This window comes from Haliaeetus albicilla, chromosome 3 (assembly GCF_947461875.1).
Source record: "Haliaeetus albicilla chromosome 3, bHalAlb1.1, whole genome shotgun sequence".
Taxonomy (NCBI): domain Eukaryota; kingdom Metazoa; phylum Chordata; class Aves; order Accipitriformes; family Accipitridae; genus Haliaeetus; species Haliaeetus albicilla.
Genome location: NC_091485.1, coordinates 47648919 through 47671395, shown reverse-complemented (window position 1 = coordinate 47671395; position 22477 = coordinate 47648919). Strand labels below are relative to the sequence as shown.

Sequence of the window (22477 nt, the reverse complement as noted above, 5' to 3'; positions counted from 1 at the left end):
AGTCATGCATTCTTCATCAGCAGTGGCAGATTAAACATAGTTTCAGGTAAATTCTTGGATCTCATTACAAGAATCTTTACGCCAGTGAAGCAGAGTTTCAAGCTCTTGTCTTAGCAGCAAAGGTCCAACCTTCTTTTCTCTTATTAAACATACTAATTCCTAATTTCAGATGATGCATTTCATCTATATATGTTTTGACCCATTCTGACAAAAGTTAAAAATAACCAAAGGTTAAAAATAACTGTTATATATGTAAAAATATCTATGTCTGATTCCTGAACCATCAAAATATATCACAAAGAATTTATTCTCTAGAAAACAAGGAAAAGTGCATTGTAGTGTATGAATTTGCTTAAGTTTGTGTAATACACATTCTTAGTGTACATATTAATAATCTTCAAAGATCTTGTTGAATATCATTCAGTGCATGTGTAAGTCGTCTTATTTTATTTTCCATGGCTTTTTTATTGTTTGCTGTTTCCTGCAGAAGCTGCCGCATTTCTTCTTCAACATAATAAACCTGAAAGAGCACATAAGGAAAAATAAGAATTCTATCTGATCTGTAATATACCTAAAACTACCTAATCTTGGCAATTCTTAACACTGGTAAGCAATGCAGGAGTTATACACTTATGGTAAATAACCAATGCACTACTTTGGACATTGGATGCAGTAGCAGAATTTTGCTTTAAAAAAAAGTATTAATTTGCTAGGAAATAGCAAGTAATGTATCAAAACGCAAAATACCTGCTATGCAGAAAAAGCACCAGTTGTCACACTAAGGAAGAATGCAGTATATGACAGGACGAGTAACTGTTAACACTGGCATAGGTGAGTTAAATGGATTATCTGGCACAATCATCATTATTCTTGCCTGTACAGATAAGGAAATGTTTAGCTATCGACTCATAACAGCTACGTAGCATGCAACTTAACTTTGCTTGAATACAGAACCTCATGATGGTACAGCACTAGAGATTTTCTTGCTGCGCAAAGATTGAGTACTCAAACAGGGCTGTTCTCGTCCAGAGATTAGCCAGATAGATACAGACACGTGACTTCCAAGCACCACTGTTGTAGCAGCTGTAGAAGAAAAATGGAAATACAGTAAACAAATTTAGTATTAACATTACTTTTTCATTTGCTGCTTCAATTTGTTTTTCCTTTTCATTTGCTAGCTGCAATAGTTCTTCCTGATGAGCTGCCAACATTGACTCCAGTTGTTTTCTAAAAGCATCATCCATTTCATGAAGCTTTTCCACAGCAATCCTAAAAAGTGATAAAAACAATAAATCACACTCCTGCAAACAACTCAAGTATTTTGCTTTGCCCAGTTCTGCCTTCGATAAGGTTTTGATAACAGACATGAAGACAATTATTTCAATATCTAGCATCAGAAGATGTCCTGTTTTCTCAAGTACGTGTTCTAGTTTTACGCACCATGTTTAAAGTTTCTGGCATTCCTCTTAGCAGAAGCATTTAATCACTAGCAAAGAATATGAAGATTCGGGTTTGTTACTGTCAACGTGGATAAGAACTCCACCTGTTTTCAAACATCTACTTGTTATGCTTTTGCTTCCTGAGAAGTCAATGACTGAACTACATGATTCTGTAAACAGCCTGTAAGCCTGTGTCTCACAGAAATAGAAAAATGTTTGCTTCACAGTAGTGAAGCATTTCCTTCAAGCAAATTCTCCTTTAGGGGATAATTCTAAACTATCTAGCAACAGAAAGCAAGGTAAATTATTCCACTATACAATTAATTTACACCAATTTTGAGAGCAAACAGAATTATTTGGGACAAAATTTCAGTTTCACCACTGATCTTCCAACAATTCCAAAACCTAGTACTACTGACTATTTGAGGTGGCTGATTTTTGTTTTTTTGTTTGTTGTTTGGAGTTTCTTTGAATCAAACTTGACCATCAAGATATTTTCTTTCATTTATTAATCAGATGACCTCCCTTAAAATAACAGCAAAAGTATAATTAATCGAAGTGTTTAATTTAAAAGTGTAAAGCCAAATACTTTAGTCATACTAGCTTATTCCTTCAGTAACAGTGTGATTATCACTGCTAGATAAATATGCAGTCTTATTAACCAGCTAATCTTTTCTTAAGAATAATTGAGAGGAAGGAAGAAAAATAAGACAAAGGGGCCAAAGAATAAGGTAAAAAATCACACTAACAATCTAAGCTCATGACAGGCAGCAGTCTACCATACTTCTCCATAATGCCAGAAGCATATGAAATAACTAAGCATCATCCAAGTCCCTGACTATTTTCTGGGTTATGACTATGTTTCAGTAACATCTCATATTTACTATTAACTGCTCAAAAAAATTGACAGTACAAGAGGAAAAATAAAACCAATTAAAAACCTGTTGCTACTTGTATGGGAAGAGAATGAGAGGTAACTTCTAAACAGTCTGTCACAGACTGACATATTTATTAGTATTGTTGTGATAAGTATTGAGGATCTGTCCTCAATTTCCTACACAGTGCACAAGGTATTTTCATATTCCTACACAGATGTTTGTGAAGCACTGTGGCCTCTCCTCATAAGCCCAAATGCCAGCCACAGTTGCTTGGCTTGACCTGTGATTTGCAGTCAGTTTGTCCCACGCACCCTGGTCACAAGCTAGAAGGTTGACAGGCTCATGCTCAAAGAAACCCTGCTACAGACTGTGAGACTGTGCCTCACATGCACAAGCATCTTTACTGCATGACTCCAGCCAGCATGTAGAAGAGTCCCTATCATGCAAGCATGACATGGAGTTTCCTCACAGAGGTAAGCCAAAAGCATTGTGGTGGATTGGGCATACTAGGGAGGAACGAGTGTAGGCTCCCATTATTTTCAAAGAAAATGGGAACATAGCTAAGAAGTTTCAAGGACGAATGCTATAACTGAATGCTAGTTCCTCAAAGTAAGTCACCTGTATAGCAAGAATTACTTCTATGCACACAGAGTTCGCAGCAACTGGGCTCACCAAGTACTTAAAAGTATTATGCATTCTTTCACCATATAATCAGACATTTTTGTATATATATTAACAGTGAAACTCTATACAAGCAGTCACAAAATAAGCTATGAAGGTGTTCACCTCTGAGTTTGAAGACTTTTATTTCTCTCTTCAATCAGCTTCTTCTCTTTGACATCAAAGTTCTCCTTCATTTGTTTAACCTGCACCTCCAGCTGGCTTAATAGCTCTCCTTTACCTTGCCACTTCTTTTTCAGTGTGCTGAAAATAAAATGCACATATTTACAATGAATGTAGATACTACTTCTTAGGAGGGCAGAAAGTTTTCCATGCTTCCATTTTTCCACATTTTTGTGGGTTTTAACAGCAAGGAAGTACTCTCTGAACATAGAGTAACTTCAGAGCAGTGTTGCATATTATTATGATCCCAAAGAATTATTGCCACTTGTATCACCTGTGTGCATTCTTAATGTCATCAAGTTCTACTTCTTTTTCTTCTAGCAGTTGCTTTAATTCCTCTTTTCTTTCATTTTGCCTTTCTAATTTTTCCATTAGCTCTTCAAAGTCAGCAGCTTTTTCATCCAGTTGTACTTGAAAAAATTTCCGAGCTTCCAGATTTTCTTCCTGCAGTTTTCTGATTTGTTTATCTTTTTCTTGTAAGCCCTTTAGAAGATAAATATTTTAGAACACAAACTCCCTTCATTTTAACTTTATTGTTACCCTTTAAGAGTATCTGTTTAGTCTATGCTGGAATAAAGCAGAGGGACATGTGAAAGTTTACTCTTCTAAAGGTATTATATGAAAAACACTTAGTAAAGCAACAGCCAGTTAAATAATCATCATCTGAAAGAAGTCAGAATTAAAAAAAATAATCATGAAAACATGAATCTGAAATTGAAACCAAGAAAAAGTTTAGAACTCTAATACAACAACTTATTCTACATATACAAATCACTGAGCTCACATTGTTATGTGGCTATATAGTTTAATGAGTAACACGTCTAACCTTAACTGACATAACATGCTATAAAAACTTTGCTCTGATGAATAAGCTAAAGTCTTAAGTCTCTAAGTGAGATGAATGGAATTAATAGAATAAAACATAGTAGCTCTGCTGTTAAAATACTGATTTACAAGACTTAACAAGCAAAAAAATACTTGCATTGTAAAATAAACCTAAAACAAACTTTAAATTATTTTTTTTTCCCCTTTTCTTTTAAACAAACAGGAAGAATTATGCTGTCCTCGGTTTTCCTCTCTCAAAGTCATTATCAAGAATAACTTGAAGCAAGGCAAAGAAAAAGGTCTTTATATAAATATGGTTCAATGAGAGATCTGAAGTAGCATCTCTACATCAAGTTAATACAAGGCCCTCTTCCGCTCTCAGTGAAATCAGTTGCCACTGGCAGCCTGACTGTGCTTTCTGAGTTAGTAAACTAGGAGAGCAGAGCCAAATTTCATTACAGCCTTTACAATAACTTTCACTGCAAGTCTTAATTTTAGCTAAGCACACAACTTGTCAGACATGGCACTTACTTCTTTTAATCTCCTAATTGTTTCTGTCTGATCATCCACTATTTTGTTTTTAATTCTTATAGTATCACTGTCCTGTTCCTTTTGCTTTTTTAACATCTCAATCTCATTCGTTAAAACTTCAATTTTTGCCTCCAGCTTTCCCCGATCTTGAGCAAGGTGAGCTCCTAGATAAAACAGGATAGTCACACTACAGCACCCATTTCACAGATGACCAAGATGTATCATGTCCAGGGTGGGGATGGGGGGGGAGGTGAAGGTAAGAACCACCTTAAAAACGTAACATGACTGACCGTTTTACCCACTGCAAACACTGTAGGGCTTTAATCTGTAGGTAGGTAACACTTAAGATGAAATGTAGAACTGAAGGTCTGTATTTTACCCTTTGAAAACTTCTCTGATAAAAGTCAACACTAATTCTTACAGACCCAGCCAGTCTCAAAGAACCCACAAGGTGGTGCTGAGTCACGCAAATAAGGGAAAAATGAAAAAAGCCCAAGCTTTTTTTCACCCAGTATTTAACAATTTATTATATTTTTTTTTAAGATATATACTGAAATTTTCACATTAAACTTATCTGACAGACAAGTAACATCATGTACCACTATCTACAAATCCTTGTTTTCCTAGTTTCATATTTAAAAGTTCTTTGTATAATATTATGGTGTTTTGACATTTTGGGGAAATACATAAATGATATTTGCAAACAAGTACCCCAGCTGCTCTTATAGTTCCTATAATGGCCTGTGTACTACAGAAGATCTGGTTTTGCACATCATCTTTATAACTGGATAAGATCAACAAGGCATCCAGAGACCCTGTCATGATTACAACTATATTGGAGTGTTTATTTGAAAGGTATGACATTGAACACCACCATTTTTTTTCTGCAAAATGAAAAAAAAAAAGTTATTTTACCCTGTTGTGCCAACTCCTGCCCCCATATTTTTCTTTCCATTTTTAACCCATCAATCACAGATTCCTGGGCTGTCATCTGAGAAATAAGTTTTCCATTTTCCTTTTTCAGAAGTTCAACTTGAACAGCCTTCTGTTTGTCCTCCTCAGTCAGCGTTTCAAGTTCTTCTGTTCGACACTGTATGAATGAAAATTGAAAAAAGACAATTAAGATCCTTTAAAACAAGTACTCAGAATTCCAAATCAATACTAAGCAGCTAGGAAAGTAATAGTTATACACAGCAAATTAAGTTAACTGAGAAACATTCTGCTTGCATACAAGGTTCTAACTGCATCTCTTCCCAATAATGAAACACAAATGTTTGCTTCAAATAGACATACTTCAATCCCAGAAAACTGTAAGGCTGATTTCTAAATAGCCACCTTAAATTATCAATGCCATTATAAACACCTGTTTAGAATTATAAATGCACAAGTCAAAAAAAGGGAAACAAAGTCAAGTTAAGATATTAAAAACCAAATCAAAAGAAAACAGACAGAAGCTGGGATGAACTTCCACTTCCTATGAAAAAGTTTTATCTTCAGTTACGTGGGCTACTTTGTTTTACAGATTGCAGCTGTTTAACATAGCTATTTTTAAATTTTGTTTTTAGCAGCATCACTGACTTGCAGAATCCTATTCTATATTGCAGCACAATGTTTGGACACCCCAACAGCAACACGTACAGAGGAGATCAGAAACAGCTGTGCAGGGGTTGTACCACACAGAAGTTTTAACATAAAGATGGACTGGATACATACATGGACTGGATCACACAACAGTTTGAAAGTTCGGTTCCTAAGATTTTAAAGAATTATTTACAGACAATGTAGTACTATAACATGTTACCGTACGGTGATCAGTAGTGTAAGGTAAAGCAACTGAGCCCACAGTATTTAACATTAAAATTAGACAATTAGTAGATAATGACTAATACTGCTAATTTTATGCAGCTCTCAGATAATAAGCTAATAACTACACTTGATTATTTGTTCAATTTCATTTTTACTTCACATACAGGGACCACTGCAGAATCATATTCCAATTACTGTGAATTTACAAAGGGTGAGGGCTATGAATGTAGGTTTTAAAATCTCAGTTTAGAGTGACCACTTGACGATATACAAACTGCTAGAGCTCACAAGGCAAGAAGTGCGCTTCTGAAGACACAAATGGTCTAGATTTTGCTATATGGGAAGCAGTGTTAGTGAGAAATAGAAGTGCAAGATTCAAGAATAAAGGCTGATGTGGAATACTCTGTTTCAGCGCAGCGGGCAACGAGTGTCTTTCAGTCAGTCAAACTTGTATGAAATTATTACTTTTATAGATAAAATATTACCCAAAAAAACATGTATGCATGTTTAAATGTTTTGAAACAAATACCTTTAGGTTTGCTGTAGCTTCTTCATTTGATTTTGTTAATTCTGCAATCTTTGTTTTCTGTTCTTTCACAATACTTGTCAGGTCTTGGATCAGACTTGCCATCTCTTTTTCCTTTTGTTCAGACTCAGACAGGGCTCGTTTATGTTCAACTAGATCAGCAGCAACATTTTCAAAACCCTGTTTTACCTGAAGTTTTATAAGATAAGACTTGAAAAATGCTAACGTTTCGAAGAATTGTGTATACATACACACAAATGACATTTGAATTTCAAATAAAGGAAGAAACAGAAGTTCATCAACAGTATGTGAAATTAGTGAATACCTGAAATTGGTTTTCTACCAGTTTGTTGGTAATAATTCAACTCAAAAAACTGGTTCTGCTCAGCTACAGATTTGTAAAAAAAAAAAAAAAAAAAAAAAAAAAAAAAAAAAAAATTCATGGGTAGATGGGAAGCAGAGCAGAAAAACCATAGCTTGGGAAATGAAAACAATGTCTTGGTTTAATCTCATTGTTAAGATTAACATTAAAATCTGGAAAGTATAACCTAAAATTAATTCTATTTTTTTTCCTTGCAAGGGAAAGATTTGAAGGGTGAAAAAACCAATCTTTTCTTTCCCTTCTTCCATATATCCAACTGATTTAAAATGAAGAAAAACAAGTTTAAGTGAAGGTAAAGCATTTATAATCTTATTTCATTTAACATATGAAATAATGTGAACACTAGCCATAGAAATAAGTTATCTAAGGAATTTAGTAATCAAGTTTTGAATTTAAATTTCAAAATGCATATCCAAAATTTAGTTTTGAAAAGCTAAACAATAGGGAACTTTATTATTAAATACACTGGCAAACATGTAGCCATAACCTTATCAAAGCACCACAAAGAGTTTTTACAATAATTGAATATATTCTAATGGAACTCAACATCTTTTAGAAGATATTAATACGACCAGATAGAAGTTTTTCTAATTTCTTTTGATTAACTTTTACTTATGAACAAAAATGCTGGGTTTTTTGAGTGCTGACTTGGCATTTGGTGTCTATGTTCTCATCATTGATATTTCAAAGCTTACTACCAGAATTTTTAGATGACTCCTTGGACCTAAGACCTTAAGGATCAAAAACCCCACAAAACAAACAAACAAACAAAAAAACCAAACCCCAAACCAACACATTTAAGAGAACTACAACTCCACCTACTTTGAGATGAAATGTTCTCTTAGTCTTACCTCTTTAAACCTTTTTGCTTCAATAGTTAAAGCTAAACGAAATTCATCTTCTAACTCTTTGTACTTCTGGTTTAACATAGTAATTTTCTCCTGAAGTTCTTTAACACACTGTTCATGCCTTTGTTCCTCTTTAGCCACTTCTTTTGACAAAGCATCTTGAAATTCAGGTCCATTTAAAGGAACTCGGGTTTCAAGTTCTTTCCTGAAGTTACCAAACATATAATTGACACAAGAACTGCAGTATCTCTCAAAACTGTTTCAATTCATTTCCTTAGTATTTCTTAAAAAGGATAAATTACATAATAAATGGGATAAATTCCTTAGTTTCACAGACAGATTGCAGTCTTCTATGACAATGGCTCTGGGATGAGGAAGACTGTGTTGACTACTGTTAAAACACCCAAAGGAACAACCTTACTTTTTAATTCAAACTTTTGTAGAAATTATTCAATTGCTTTTTTTGCTGTTAATTAGCATTTATTTGCTTTGCTACTAAAGATCTGGAAGAGACATTGGAGTTGGGGAAAAGCACTGTATAGCCAGATACCCTCTTTGGCAGTAATTTTCTTCACCCTCACTGAACACCTGTTACTTCTCACTCAGACACAAAACCTGAAAAGCAGCAGCAATGGAGACCTACAGGGTTCCAGGATAAGCTTCCTTCCTGTTTGGAAGCATCTCTATAGGAGAATGTTGAAGCAAAAGCACCCTGTACTTTAAGACTACTCTGTTCATCTGCTTTAAAACACAAACACAAAATGTATCCCTTTTCATTATATCTTTTGGAAATTTATGAGATAATAATTGGAAGTTCTCAAGACACAGCTATCAGATTCTTCCCATCTAAACCTGCAGTTATCTTAGTATCTCAATACATTTGTCCTTGTAAAATTTAGCAAATGTAACCAGTTTATTTTATTAATAACTTCCCTCACATACTAGTATACCACACACCACTCGTTGCTTTAGTTTATACACACATTTGTATTAGCTAAACAGTATAGAACTTATGTTCAAGTATTCTCCGAAAAGAGGAAAACATCCAGGCAAGCCACCCACATACCGTAAAGAAAGATACTGTAGAAGCTGACTTTTTTTGGAACACTTTGTGTTATTGTAGTTTATACAGATCTTCAGGCAATAATTTGAATGCAATTTTACTTCTATGTGATTATTTCCTGGATTAAAGATCAAGTATTTAAAATAAAGAGTTCAGCCATATAATAAGAACCTATCAAATGAAAGGCCAGAAGAACACAGTTGCCTTCATGAACTGATGAATCAGGAACCCACAAGATACGAAGATATTCTTAAATGAGCAAGAAAATAGGTGAGAAGATGTCTACATTTTTACAAAGAACATCTCTCCCATTAAAAACAAAACCACACACGCTTTGCAGAACACATTTAAACAAAAAAAAATGTTTGCAACACTAGCATCTCTATTAACTTGTGAAAAGAAAATAGAAAACCCCATACCTTTGCTCTTGCTCTCTTAATACAAGAAGTTCATGTAGTTGTTTTACCTTCTCCTTCTGTTGTCGGAAGGATATTCGAAGTAACTGTACTTCTCTTTCATTTGCTGATGCTCTAAGCTCTGCTTCTTGCACCTGTTTCATCTGTGTAGAATTCATAAAGAGGAATAAGATTTTCTTGAAACTGTAACTTATTCTTCATGTCTTACACTAGAATACAAAGGAACAGGTGCTTTAATACAGTTTTATACATGTCTATGTGGGCCATTATGTTTACAGCAAGCTCCACAATTCTCAGTATTTTTCACAAAATTTTATGGAATTTTATTATGTTACCTAGTCCAAGACAAAGGAAGGTTTTTTTGGTGGTTTTTTTTTTTTTAAACTTAATATATTTTGTTACACTTGCAGAAATTTAAGACAAGATGTTTAAAATTAAGTTTTAGCTTAACTTACAACACAAAGCAACTTTCATGAAGAACCAAGGACATTTACTTCATCTATAAAGAACCTGAAAGTGTCCTGCAGAAGTCAAAAAAGTATATTGGCAGAATGATTTTCTCAATTACAAACTCTTGTATTGTAATACTTGTATTAGTTTCAAGCAAAACATTTTTAGAGGTATTCAATATAACTTTCTTGTTTCAACACTCCAGTTACAGAAAAATGTATCTTTCAGAGTTTTACAGTTTAAAGTTGCTGAACAGAGCTGCTTTCTAATGATTTTACAAAAAGTGGAGAATCAATATAAACACCAGGTAGCATACGCGATGCAAGCTTTTATGAGTAATTCCATTTTATAATCTTAAGCCTTTTACATACAAAGCTGTCTTTTCTGACTCAACAAGTAGGAAGAAAATTATATGAAAAAAGCTATAAAAAAAGGTTTTAATTACTCATGAAATGGTAATTCAGAATCAAGACACTTCAGAAGGCTGCAAGTTAGAACATGCAACAGAAGTAGCAGAGTCAACGTCAATGGAGATATTCTTACTCCTAATCATTATTTGTAGCATTCATCAAGGATTGCCTTTTGTGCTCAATCAGTGAGCAGCAACAACTTATCTTGTCAATCTGTCCTCCTAAGCAAAGCAAAGGGTCTCCACATTCTGTACTTACACAATTCTAATCTCTTTGCTTTCCAGAGTATCAAATCTGTGAATGGTTAATGGAGTACTCAAGATTACTCTAAGTGTCAGTTATCTAATGGCAGAGCGAGAACACAAACCAGTTTACTTTCTCTCACAAGAAAACAAACAAAAAATCCCCAAACCCCACAAAACAAAAGACCAAAAAAAAATTTCCCAAGCCTGTTTTATTTCAGAATTCCATCACAACAATCCCCTCAACTTGATTTTTGAACAAGCAATCAAAACAAAAAAAAAAAGTTAAGGAACAGCTGTATGGAATGTCCTGCACTGAGAAATAAAACATTCCAATGTTTATCATCTCCTGCAGTGTCCCTTAAGATACATAAGTGCTGCTGCATGTTATGAGTTCCAGCTTGAGAATGCCATACAGTAGTTCATACAGTAACTTCAGTTGTATGAAAATTGTTGTGAGGCTTGAGTATGAAGCTAAGTTCTTATGTTCTACATGTTAAGCCTCTTCATGAGTAACATTTGGATGCACCTCGCTGTATTCCTGTTGTTTTGTGGATGAAGTGAAGCAATTCTCTCCTAAATTGAAGCACTTAAACCCAAAAATTTCAAGTGAGAACACATGCAAGTGTAAAGACTGCTAGAAAATAGGGTACACATTTAGATGCATAGTAACTTGACTTATTTGCATAGTAACTTATCTTGAATCCCTTAAAGTAATCTAGTAATGTTGACTGAAATTCTTAAGAGTTACTAGCTAGAGTAGCCATAATTTACCACTGAAGGTAATTGCCAATATGTACAATGAGAAAGCTCTATAAAATATGCTAGAATTTGTTAATCTTTGAGTTGATAATAGGCCAAAGGTATATTAAATCTGAACATTCAAAAAGAGCATTTAGTTTCTACAGCATGATGATTATTCTTTGAAACATAATTATTAAAGAGTATTTGCTACAAGATCTTAAAGTCAGGAGCAAAGACCCTCCCTTAAGTTTTGCAGTGGATAAAAATGATGCTACTATCATCAAGAGAGTTTACTTATTTCTATAAACTCATTAAAGGAAAAATAAAAGCCTCATACACCAATAAGTACTTCCTTTCTTATAGGAAAAGAAAAAAATAAAACAAAAACCCCAACAACTTCTGTAAATCACTAAATTTAGTGCTTTTCAAGGTGACAAGCAGACACATGATGTAAACTGAAGGTCACTTCTGGATCCATAATAGCTCCAGGGTATTTACAGGTAAGGAAAAAAAATGGAAGAGCCACTCAGGTGTCTAAATAGGAGCCTAAAGTGGAGGGTGGTTAATCCATAACTTAAATGGCACTTGCAGTTAGGCTGTCAGTACACTCCCCAACTCTGTTTCCTTTTAGAGTATCCGAGTGATGACATACCCTAAAGCACCATACTAGCAGTTCAGACTTTTCAGGATGCATATATTCAGATTCAATTTCTGTAAGTGGATGTGTTCAGTGACACAGAAATGGGCTGATACAGGAATATAATCAAACAATAGGAATAGATATTGGAGGATGCAGCAGTTGGCCACTGAAAATTCACCAATTATTGTCAGAAACAGTGGCAGTATCTGGTCCAGCATCTTGATATTATGTATTTGTGTACAGAACAAAGTGCCTTTGACAACAAAAGCATCATCTTCTCCAGCTGTAAAAACAAAACCAAAAAAATCCCAAGCAAACAACCCCCAAACCACCAGAATCTTTAAGTTCTCAGCAATTACTGTTTTGTTCTGGTTGCAATTAAAAGCATCTAATTCTTCAAATCAGCAAAACAAACAGAAACACCAGATTTCCATCTCGCTAGAAAAATCCTTGATTTCAGCAACATTTCAGAAAAATTGTCTTTGTTACTGTACATTTTCAGAAAATATCAACTCTCAGTGTTAAGTACATAGGACTTGTTCTCCTTTATCTTAATGCCAAATCGCATTACATACTTCTATTTATAAAAGACATTCGCTGACAATTAAAAAGGATACTTGTTATTAACTACTACTATGTAGAAAAAAAGCCCCAGCTTTTATTGTGGAAAACTCAGGCTTAAGGCTTGTAAAATCTAGTGTTTCTTAATATCTAGGACTACAGTAGTCATCCTGTTGCCATTGTAGTATTTACTCATGAAAGATAGTTACCTCTGTTGTTCGTTGTTGCAATCTCTGTGTCTCCATCTTGGATAGTGTTTCTTCTAAAGCTTGGATGGCCTTCTGATGTTCTGCTTCTTTATTTCTTGACTGATTTAACTCATTAGTAAGTCTTTCAGTTTCACCCTTCAACTGTTGGACATCCGCTTGCAGTCTTGTTTTAACATCTCTCTCTTTCAATATCAATTCCTTTAACCTGAGAATAAATAAAATAAAGTTGTATTACAAACATTTTAGTATTTAGTTTGATGCCAAACACCTTGAGAAAAAGACATTAGTAAGCATTGTAGCACTGTATCTTGTTCTTTGCTGGGTCTTACTATTTACAGCACTGTCACGTAAAACCGTTTAAAAAACCATAAAATACTACCGAAGTCATGTGTAGCATTACTATACGGAGCTTCATTTTAAAAGCAACTAAGCTGGAGACAACCTCATAGGTAGGTCTTTAAGAAAATGACATTCCAGAATCATTTTGCTTTACACAGAAGTTGAACAACTCATAAATTTAGAATTTAATAATTTTCTTCAGAAAACTTTGCAATATCCGTAAATATTCTAATAATTTTTGATGTAACATCTATCTCAAAAGAAAAGAAACATAATAAGCCTCTTATCCAAGGTGGTAGCAAATAAAGGTGGGAAGTAAACCTAGAACAAAAAGGAAAAAAAAACCCAGGGAAATAATCACAGTCAGTCATGGATGGTAACTCAGGAAGCACTTGTCTTGTTTCTTCCTTATAAGAAAGGAAGTGTGTCTTTGATAAATACAATGCAGTTAAGAGAGACAAATAAAGCAGACATCTCCAATCATAGCTGACAATAAACAATGCTTTGTTAGAAGGGAGAACCTTTTTTTTGAGGCGGGGGGGAAGGATGCTGCTCAGAACTTAAAAGGATGGCAACAGCAGTCTATTAGGAAGACATGCTAGGCCTGACCTACGCAACGTATTGCCTATTGGCTAACTCTGGTCTGCCAGAAACATCTTTGTTCAAGTGCACCGCACAGGAAAAAAAAAAGAACGCTGTGTGTATAGGTGGAAAGGGAGATTGGGAATTGGAAGCTGAAAATATGGTAGGAGACAGCTAGTAGAGCTTGAGCTGAAAGACAAAGTACAATTACACAGATTCCTTGGAAAGTAATGGCTAGAAATGGAGGTAAGTGACACATACTGTCCTGAGAAAAGAACAGGAAGAAAGCTGTAGAGCTGCAGAAAGGAATTTCTTTAGGTAATAGTGAAAGAAATTCTGGCACTGCTGCTTGATGTGTTATTTTCTTTTCCAAGTACATTGTTTAAAGCTATTCTCATTTCTTAAGCCTGTAAGTTGAATTGTCTTAAATGAAAAAAACCCCAAACAAACTCTTATACTACAGCATTCTCCCTACCTGTTTGTAGTGTATACAGCCATACTTTGAATATTCTTTTCTTCTTTTGCATGCTTCTGTAGCTCTCTGACATGCTCTATTAATTTCTTCTCTGCTTGCTCTGCTTTCCATCTCCTTTCTTTCTCCTGATCCAGTTCTTGAATCAGCGCCTTTAGCAAGAACGTGGTAAGAATCAACTTACTAGGAAACATTCAAATGTAGCCAAAAATGACAAACAATATTCATAATTGTAGAGCAAGATTTTTTTTTTTGTCTTTCTGGAATTCATGGATGACAGAGGAAAGTGCAAGCAACCAGGTCAAAAACCCCTATAAAAGTGAAAATAAATTCTCTTCCAGCTGACACTATAAGAACTCCGCTATTTTTTGATACTATCTACATGCAATTATTTTTGTCACCTCCAATTTTAAAGTTTCACCAGGAGACATATGCTTGGCTTCAGGTGAAGACATATTTAACTTGAAATGATGCAAAACATACTCGGTATGTTGTTTCTTCTGTGGCATTTGAATTAATTTCTTCTACTTTTTCTATATTGCTCTGTCTTCCAGTTAATATTTCAGCTTTTCTTCCCACTACTTCCAAGTCTCGAGTATCTGATGATGAATTGAGATGACAGTCTCTCTGACTGGAGCGTGGACATGTTGAGGAACTTTTCTTCTCTTCCCTATAATAGCAGGACATCAAGGTGTATTTATGAATATGCAGAGTTTAAACAATAACAGGGGATTCAAACACCTTTTAAGGGACAAAGTTTTACAGTTCTGTGTAGAAGCTGAGTCGTAGAGAGTTCAAAACCACGTAGAAAATAATTTGCAATCAGATCATAAAACAAACAGGTGAATTCAAATCTTCAGCTGTAAAAAATAATGTAGTACTAGTAGATGCTACCTGAAAAACATCTTATGATCACATTGTTTCATATCTATGTTAGAGAAGCACAGTAGCTGTAGTGGCTGAGTAAACGAATATATTCCAATTTATATAATCTTCTATTCATCACTTCTGATATTTACTATATAAATCAAACAAATTACTATGGCATCCTCAGTTTCATCACAAAATACAGTCAGTTATATTCTTGACCATTGTTCTGACACCATGAAATTTTTACTTTTTAATGACTCAATTCTTCCGTCTGTAGAGAATAATTCTGTCACCACAATTTAAAACAAAGATGAAAATATAAGCTGTTAGAATTCTGAAAGTGTTTGTTTTGGAATTTTCAGTTCAATTTCCTTTTCCCCTAAAGACAGAAAATGCTCATATAGGGAAATGACTGAGTGAAGCTTCAGTAGCTAATAATTTTTAGAGCATTAACAGAGCTAGTTTACCCAACCACTTGCAGCAAAATGTTTCAAGTCAGACTACATTCACTCTGACAATATTCAACTTAATTCATTTCGGCTTTATGTGGCAAACACTGGGATACCTGTCAGTTACTTTGTTCTTAAGATGATTTGCATGATACCTAGTAGATAAGGTAGTTTTACGGTAAGTAGGGATCTTGCTTCTTTTCACAATCTTTCTGTTGTTCTCCTTCCCGCTCTCATTTTCACTCTCAGAAGTTGGATCTGTGTCTCTCTTAGCTTTGAGAACATTTGGAGGAGCTTCCCTTCTTGAGGCATCAGATACCTAAGAACAGATCGAAGCTTTATCTGTACGTTTTACAATTTCTAATTGGCTAATTTCTAACACTTATTCGGGTGCTATTTTTAAAAAGTTCACACAAAATAATTTTGTTAGAAAAGTAAATAACTGCTTCCAAAGAACCCCTTCCCTCCTTGCTAAAACATTCTGTTGTTTTAAACATAAAATAAACCCAACAGAACAGCATGCTTGAGAATGTATAGTTGTATCTTCCTGAAATACCTGAAGTTTGGTAAAATCCTTAGGTGCAGACACTTCGTGCAAAATGTAAACCAAATACAGCTCTTAAAACCAAAAAAGCCTCACAAACATGCAAGATACACCACAAACTGTTACAAAAACATACCTGACAAACACATCAGACCAGCTATTAGCAAAATTAATTTTTACCAACTCTATAATCAGATATTTTGCTGCATTTCATATTTTACTCTGGTTCAGTTACTATATTGATAGCTTCAGGGTAAAAAACAGAAAATAATTTTCTAATATAATATGATCAGATAGTTCTCCTAGTCCTGTACACTATGATTTTTATTCAGTATGAAAGTTTTTGTGATTCAGAGTGCAATCTTCAGTTTTAAAGACTTGGTTTTATATTATTCCCAGTTTCTCAAAATTATTAAGAACACATTAGCATGAAGTCAGCACATACATAGAAGTAGAAATGCTCCAGTCTGTCCCAGCAAACTTTTGCATTATCAAAAGGTACACCTCCTTTTACAAACAAAACTTTCTGTGCCATCACAGAAAAAAATTCACCTTTTGCAGTATCTGTGAAATTTGATCTTCTATTTTTTTAATCCTTATCTCACTGTATATTTTATCAAGTTCGGCCTTCTCTGGTTCTGAAGATGAGACAATCTCTGTAGAGGAGCTGATGGCACTTTGTACTGGTATTCTTGTACGTTGATGAAAATGAGCTAACGCCTGGTCAATATGTGGTGTCACCACTGGTAAGGTTACATAGTTCTATCAAAGGGAAAGACAATCCTTGTAACATTGAGTTGTATGCAATATAAAAATAAAATGTATCAATTTTAAAATCAGTACACACAAACTATGGCACCTGATCTTTGGATGAGGGGCACCCAGATGAAACCAAACAGCCCAAAATGTCTTCTAAACACTGGAAATCTGAACAGTTTTCTTCTGCTGGGTCCACTGGATCACCAGAAATATTTCTTCCATCTAGAGCTGTTAGCTGGGGCAATGTCTGAAGAACAGTTTCTCTATAACCTTGCAGAAAAGACCACATGTAAATTGAAATTAATTTCCAAAGGAGGTGTGTAGTATATTTTAGGTACCCTGTCATCTTAAATCATTTGTTACATTTTTAATAGAAGAAAAATAAGTAGTGAGATATCTACAAGTGTCTCGCCTTTCCCCACATGTAAGGCTTTCAACAGATAACGTTACAAAACAAATTAACTGGGAAGCTGCCTGCCTAGTCATAGTCTACACAGGGATTTCCCCACCACCATCAGCACACCGTACTTGCACAGACAACCTTTTAGTATCAGCGTACTGCACCAAAACAGTTCTATCAACTGCAAGGATACACAAACATAATGGAAAGGCAGGTTCTGAAAAGTCTTAAGAGAACTTCATCCTTTTTCAGTGAATTAAATAAGGCATTATGAAACTCTAACTCACTGAAGTTAAATGTCTTTAATAGAATTTGGGCTTCTGAACATTGCAGTTTCAAAAGTAAGTGCCACCAAAGAGGTAGATAGGAAGAGGCACATAAATACTTACAGAAGAAAACTAGTGGAATTTTCTAAGTTACCCAGATAACTTTGATAGTCCTGTTACTGCTTCCGTTGTGCCTGAATGCATTTGTAGAACTTGTTCATGGGTGCTTTTGAAAACACTAACCAAGACCTTATTTGGCTTCCCTCAGTTATCTCTGAGTTTTTTCTAAGAACTGTACACATATTACACCTGTATCAGTTATATGCTCATGTTATGGTTGTTATTTTGTATTATCGTAATTCCGACTGTTCTACTCCTTGTAATGAAATTATCTTTGAGCTGTCCCAAAAGTATCAATCCTCCACTTCTACCTTCCTGTAGGAGATTTTCCCCTCTTATACACAAACAAAGAAAACAAACAAAACCTGCACCAAACCAGGATGCTACAATTTAACTTGTTTGAACACAGGGTGTAACATTTAAACAGCACAAGAAACCTACCCCCAAACCAGAAGCTCTAGGCAACACAACTGAAAGTGATGTATTCACACGCATTCCTCTAATTTGTCTTCATGCTGCCTAGTGAAACCCCTGCCTACTTTTTGATGAAAATGCTAATTACTGCAGAGAATCTTAGAGTCTGTCACTGCTTATAGAGGCTGTGGGAAAAAGGAGGAAAGGCTAATAGTGCTCACTACTGATTTTCCTCTTGTAGTCTCTATCAATACAAGACCACCTACTTCCCAAGCCTGCCCTCTTTCTATATAGTCAATATCTCTATGCACATTCTTCAAATTCTCCATCCACCTTATAATATTAATATGCCTTCCCTCCTATTTCTGCAATACTTTCTCCTCCCATGACTCTTTGTCTATCTCCCACCTTAACCTAAAGTATGTGAAAAGTTGAGCCTTATCAAAGCATATGAGAAGTTAAATTTTGAGATTATTCCCGGGGGGGGGGGGGGGGGGGGAATTTATGGAAAACAAATTAATTTTGACAGAATTTAGATTTCTGCAGGCTCGCCAGTTTATGAATGAATTTGCAAGTTTCAGAACCTGGCTCACAGCTTAAGGGAAGTCACTGACTTAATGAGCACAAAGTATCTACCCAGCATGAGAGCCATACCTGCTGTGTGACAAACTGGATTGGCTTTTCCATTTTTTTCCAGTGTCAGACTCGTCAAACAGCGCAGCCCCTTTGTGCACTGAAGTAAGTGATTAATATTGTTTACACAGTTGCCGTGAAGGTCAATATGGCTAATCTTATGACTGGTTCCATGAAGGGACTGAAATCCTGAAAATTTAAGAAAACAAAATAATGATTTCTGCTACAATCCTAGACTATAGGGTTTAGAACAAGTGGCATCTTGTTGAAAAATATTCAGTAAATAATACATCATAACTGGAACTGATGCAACAACTTTTGCTCCATGTCCTTGTCTACATAAGTTAATTAGCTATGGTACACTACCGTACAGCACAACACTTAAGCTAGTTATGAGAGCTAACTTCAAAGAAACAGATTATTTTCTCACTGTTAACAAGCACGTAAAAATAAACATTTTGCTTGGAGTTCCTTTTTAAAACTTAGTTCATTAACAAAATTGTTACCAATGTTCTTTTTAATATTCTGTCACAAACTCCCTTGATTCTGTAGCTTAAAATCTTAGTCAGAAGCAACAACTGACCATTTCAACAAACTGATTTAGAAAAGAACTTCCATATCACATCAAAATTTGCATTTTTGTCCTATATAATGGAAAGATATGAATCTTTTGGAAATATCTTCCAAGACTATTGCATTTTTCACTTTGGAAATAAGTTTGAAATGTTTACTATGCTACTTTGTGAACAAGCTTGGCCTTGACAAATACAGGAGAATAAATTCCAGTTCAAAACAACCCTTGATGTTAGAAACTTGAAAGCTGAGAGTAGCAGCAATTACCACCTTTAGTAGCATTACTCAGTCAATTAGCTGAACTACTAGAAACTTCTAAAAATACACTTGGCCAAGTTTTTCAAAATTAAAAGTGAGGCAAATGCTTTTATTCCACCAAACATGCCAAAGTCACTTACCAGAGAGATCATGGATGCGATTATACGATAAATTCAGTACAATTAAATTAAAGAGTTTTTCCAGTCCTGAACAAAATGAGGAAAAAAAGAAACAGTAAGATTTGCAGAAGAATGGTCTACTTTCATCAAATCAAAACTGCAGAATAAGCCTTTAAAAATTATAACTACAAATATGACAATAAACTATAATCATAATATAAAAACCAGGTTTTCCTTCTAAATGAAGGCATTTTGCTATGATAAAGCTTACAGAGACTATATACTCTTTCAAAAATTTAAATAATAATACACTTAGTAGCTCATACTAACGCCATATAACCTTAATTATAAGCAAGCTCTAACACAACTCTTAGAAAAGCTTCATGAGTCGCTAAACGGACAGACACAAAGATTGCAGACCCTCCACTTTTGTTATCAGGTTACAGGATAAGCTTAGGGTGCGCAGATTAGCCAGGGAACTCAGCCCCTCGATCCGGCGGATTTGGTTTGACGACAGATCTAAATGCTGCAGATTCCGAAGGTGGCCAAGCCCTTCGATTCTGGCGATACGGTTACAGTGCACGTTGAGCGTGCGCAGGTCCGAGCTCAGCGAGACCTCCAGCAAGCTGCGAAATAAAGGCACCTGCCATCAGCCGGGCAGCTCCATTCCCGGGCCGCTCTAACCCCCCCACCCCCCTCCGCGCCCCACCACAGCCGCGGCCTCCCCTCGCCCCGAGGGCCCAGCTCCCCGCGCCGGCTGCAGTGGGGCACCCGCCCCTCCGGCAAGCTCCTCACCTCTTAACGCCCTTATCCATGAGGCTGAGCTCGCCGGGGATGTCGCGGTCGCCCGCCATACCGCCGCCTCACCCACACGGGCCGCCACTTCACTTCAAACTTCCCTCGCCTCCCAACGGCAGCGCGCCGTGCTTTACGGCTGCGGCACAAAGCCCTCACGACAACCCCGCCGCAAAGCGGCGCCTCCCGGCTTTGATTCCCGCCCCCCGCTCCCTCGCCTGGCGCACGCGCAGAAGAGGGCGTGCGGGGCGGCTGCGCGTTGTCCTCGGGGAGGCGGTTGGGGGCTCTGGACTTCTTTTAGGGCCGATGCAGTATTAAGAGTTTACTCCAGTCGTGGCTCAGAGCTTGCCACGGGCTCGGATAGGCCTTGCCTCGGCAGGGGCCACAGAGTCCCTGTGTAGAAGAGGGGTTATCTAACGCACGGAAGCCCTGGCAGCACTTCGAGCGTTGGTTCAGTACTTGCCTGTGGGCCTGCCAGCTCAGGGTCTCTTTGGTGAAATCTGGGGCTCCCACCGGGTTTTGAAGAGCAGGGAGATCCCAGGCCTGTGTTGAGCTACTGGGGGGGTTCTGCTGGCCACGACTGGGGGATCTTGCTCAGCATGGCCTGCTTGCACAGCCAGGGAGGGCCTCCATGTGACTAGAACTAGTGACAAGGCACTGGCTGTTAGAATACAACTAGGATTTGGAAGAGAAATGTAGCTAAGAGTGAATTTTGGTTAAACAGTTTCAGTGAGGCTGGACTCGATGTCCTAATAGACTTCTTCCTTGGACTCGGCACTGTACGTGCTATTTAATATGGGTGCTATTGTAGTACCCCTTTGACAGTACCATATTGGCAATTTCTTCATGAATGGCTTTATTTTTCAGGGCACTACAGCAGCACCGTATAAGCTTAGAGTGCAACACTGAGCATTTGGTGTGGAAAATGCAAGCCTGTCCCGATATAAGGAGGGGTAGATTCATCTAGCCATCTAAAATCATTTCTAGTGGGCAGTTCATACAGCCATTGCTGGGATTGGATGAGTCTCAGCCTATGTTTTGCTATTTACTACAGGGGAAACCTAACAAAGTCCAGACACTTAGCTTTTAAATGTCTGCATTTACACAGGTGGGTGCTATTGTCGGACGTGCTCACCAGCCACTGATTATTAATATCTGTTACTACAAAAAATCAATCAGACTTTACACATTACAGCCCAACAAAGAATGTATACAGCAGCTCATGCAAACACACTTACATTGATATTTTATCAAAGAGAAATACTTAGGAGAAGTGAACTCTGTGGCTAGTATGAACAGCTGTATAGGACGAAAGTGCAAACATCGTAGCTTGTCACAGAACCGTGACTTTCCCCATGTTTTTTGGTTTGCCATTAGCTGACTACTATGTGGGGTCTGTTTCTTGATCAATAGCAAAAGTAGAATGATGTATCTGCCAAGGAAACAAATAGATCTGTAAGACTTTTAGTAAAAGGCAGATGGATAATAAGTTTGGCAGGGCACCAGGAAGAAAACAACATTGCCAAGGCAGTAGATTGTCATGTGCCTCTATGTGCAGACTCATTTGCTAAATAAAAGTTTGCGAATACATCATGGGGTCCGGTGTGGCAGATGGTAAACTGACTTCTATCTAATGGGACTTATGGAAATCCTTGAATAGCTGTTGAGCTCCTTTCAGAAGGCAAGACAAAGAAAAGTACTTTGAAATGTCATATTCCCAACAAAAGGTGAGCTAAAGAAGAGGGGATAAAAAAGGAGGATTATAAATAAAATTTGTCAGTCATATTAAATACAGTATGTCCCTTGACGTATGCCATGGAAGATTAACTGTGACTGTTTTTTTCCTGGAAGGTCTCTTCAGGTTTTTCCTTTGTTCCTCTGCTTTTTCATCCTTGGTGAATGTCAGCAGTAGGAAGCTTCTTCAGAGACAAACCAGAGGAGTATTTATTGAAACTTTGCAAGACAAATTAGGTTCTAATTTTTGCTACATCTTCTCCCCTTAAAGGATTTGGGATGATGCCAAGAAAAGTCAATACCATGCTTGAAACACTATGTAGTTAATTGAAAAGGA

General features: G+C 36.4%; 1 protein-coding gene across 3 annotated transcripts; it reads right to left on the bottom strand.

Annotated features, from left to right (window-relative positions):
- Positions 1 to 283: 283 nt before the first annotated feature.
- On the bottom strand, positions 284 to 20553 carry LRRCC1 (leucine rich repeat and coiled-coil centrosomal protein 1). 3 transcript variants are annotated; one of them, XM_069779595.1, is made up of 20 exons: positions 20407 to 20553; positions 20032 to 20237; positions 19633 to 19698; positions 18683 to 18850; positions 16929 to 17098; positions 16622 to 16831; positions 15642 to 15844; positions 14690 to 14876; positions 14210 to 14358; positions 12814 to 13018; positions 9561 to 9700; positions 8082 to 8283; positions 6852 to 7037; positions 5432 to 5606; positions 4517 to 4680; positions 3435 to 3643; positions 3104 to 3241; positions 1134 to 1269; positions 748 to 874; positions 400 to 520 (listed from the first exon to the last, which is right to left on the bottom strand). In XM_069779595.1, exons 1-19 carry the CDS (start codon positions 20463 to 20465, stop codon positions 779 to 781), a joined length of 3069 nt encoding a protein of 1022 aa, XP_069635696.1. In that variant the 5' UTR covers positions 20466 to 20553; the 3' UTR covers positions 400 to 520; positions 748 to 778. The 3 variants fall into 3 exon arrangements, with proteins under 3 accessions (XP_069635695.1, XP_069635698.1, XP_069635696.1); XM_069779594.1 differs by lacking the exon at positions 748 to 874 and having other exon boundaries at positions 284 to 520; XM_069779597.1 differs by lacking the exon at positions 748 to 874 and having other exon boundaries at positions 284 to 520; positions 15681 to 15844.
- Positions 20554 to 22477: the final 1924 nt, after the last annotated feature.

What these genes read in the sequence shown, in the direction of transcription:
- LRRCC1 (XM_069779594.1), bottom strand. Translation starts at nt 20,465, where the DNA reads ATGGCGGGCGACCGCGACATCCCCGGCGAGCTCAGCCTCATGGATAAG. An exon ending in CAATTAGGAGATTAAAAGAA is followed by an intron (nt 3,644 to 4,516) that starts GTAAGTGCCATG and finishes TATCTTCTAAAG; the next exon opens with GGCTTACAAGAAAAAGATAA. An exon ending in TTGAAGCAGCAAATGAAAAA is followed by an intron (nt 521 to 1,133) that starts GTAATGTTAATA and finishes GTGCTCTTTCAG; the next exon opens with GTTTATTATGTTGAAGAAGA.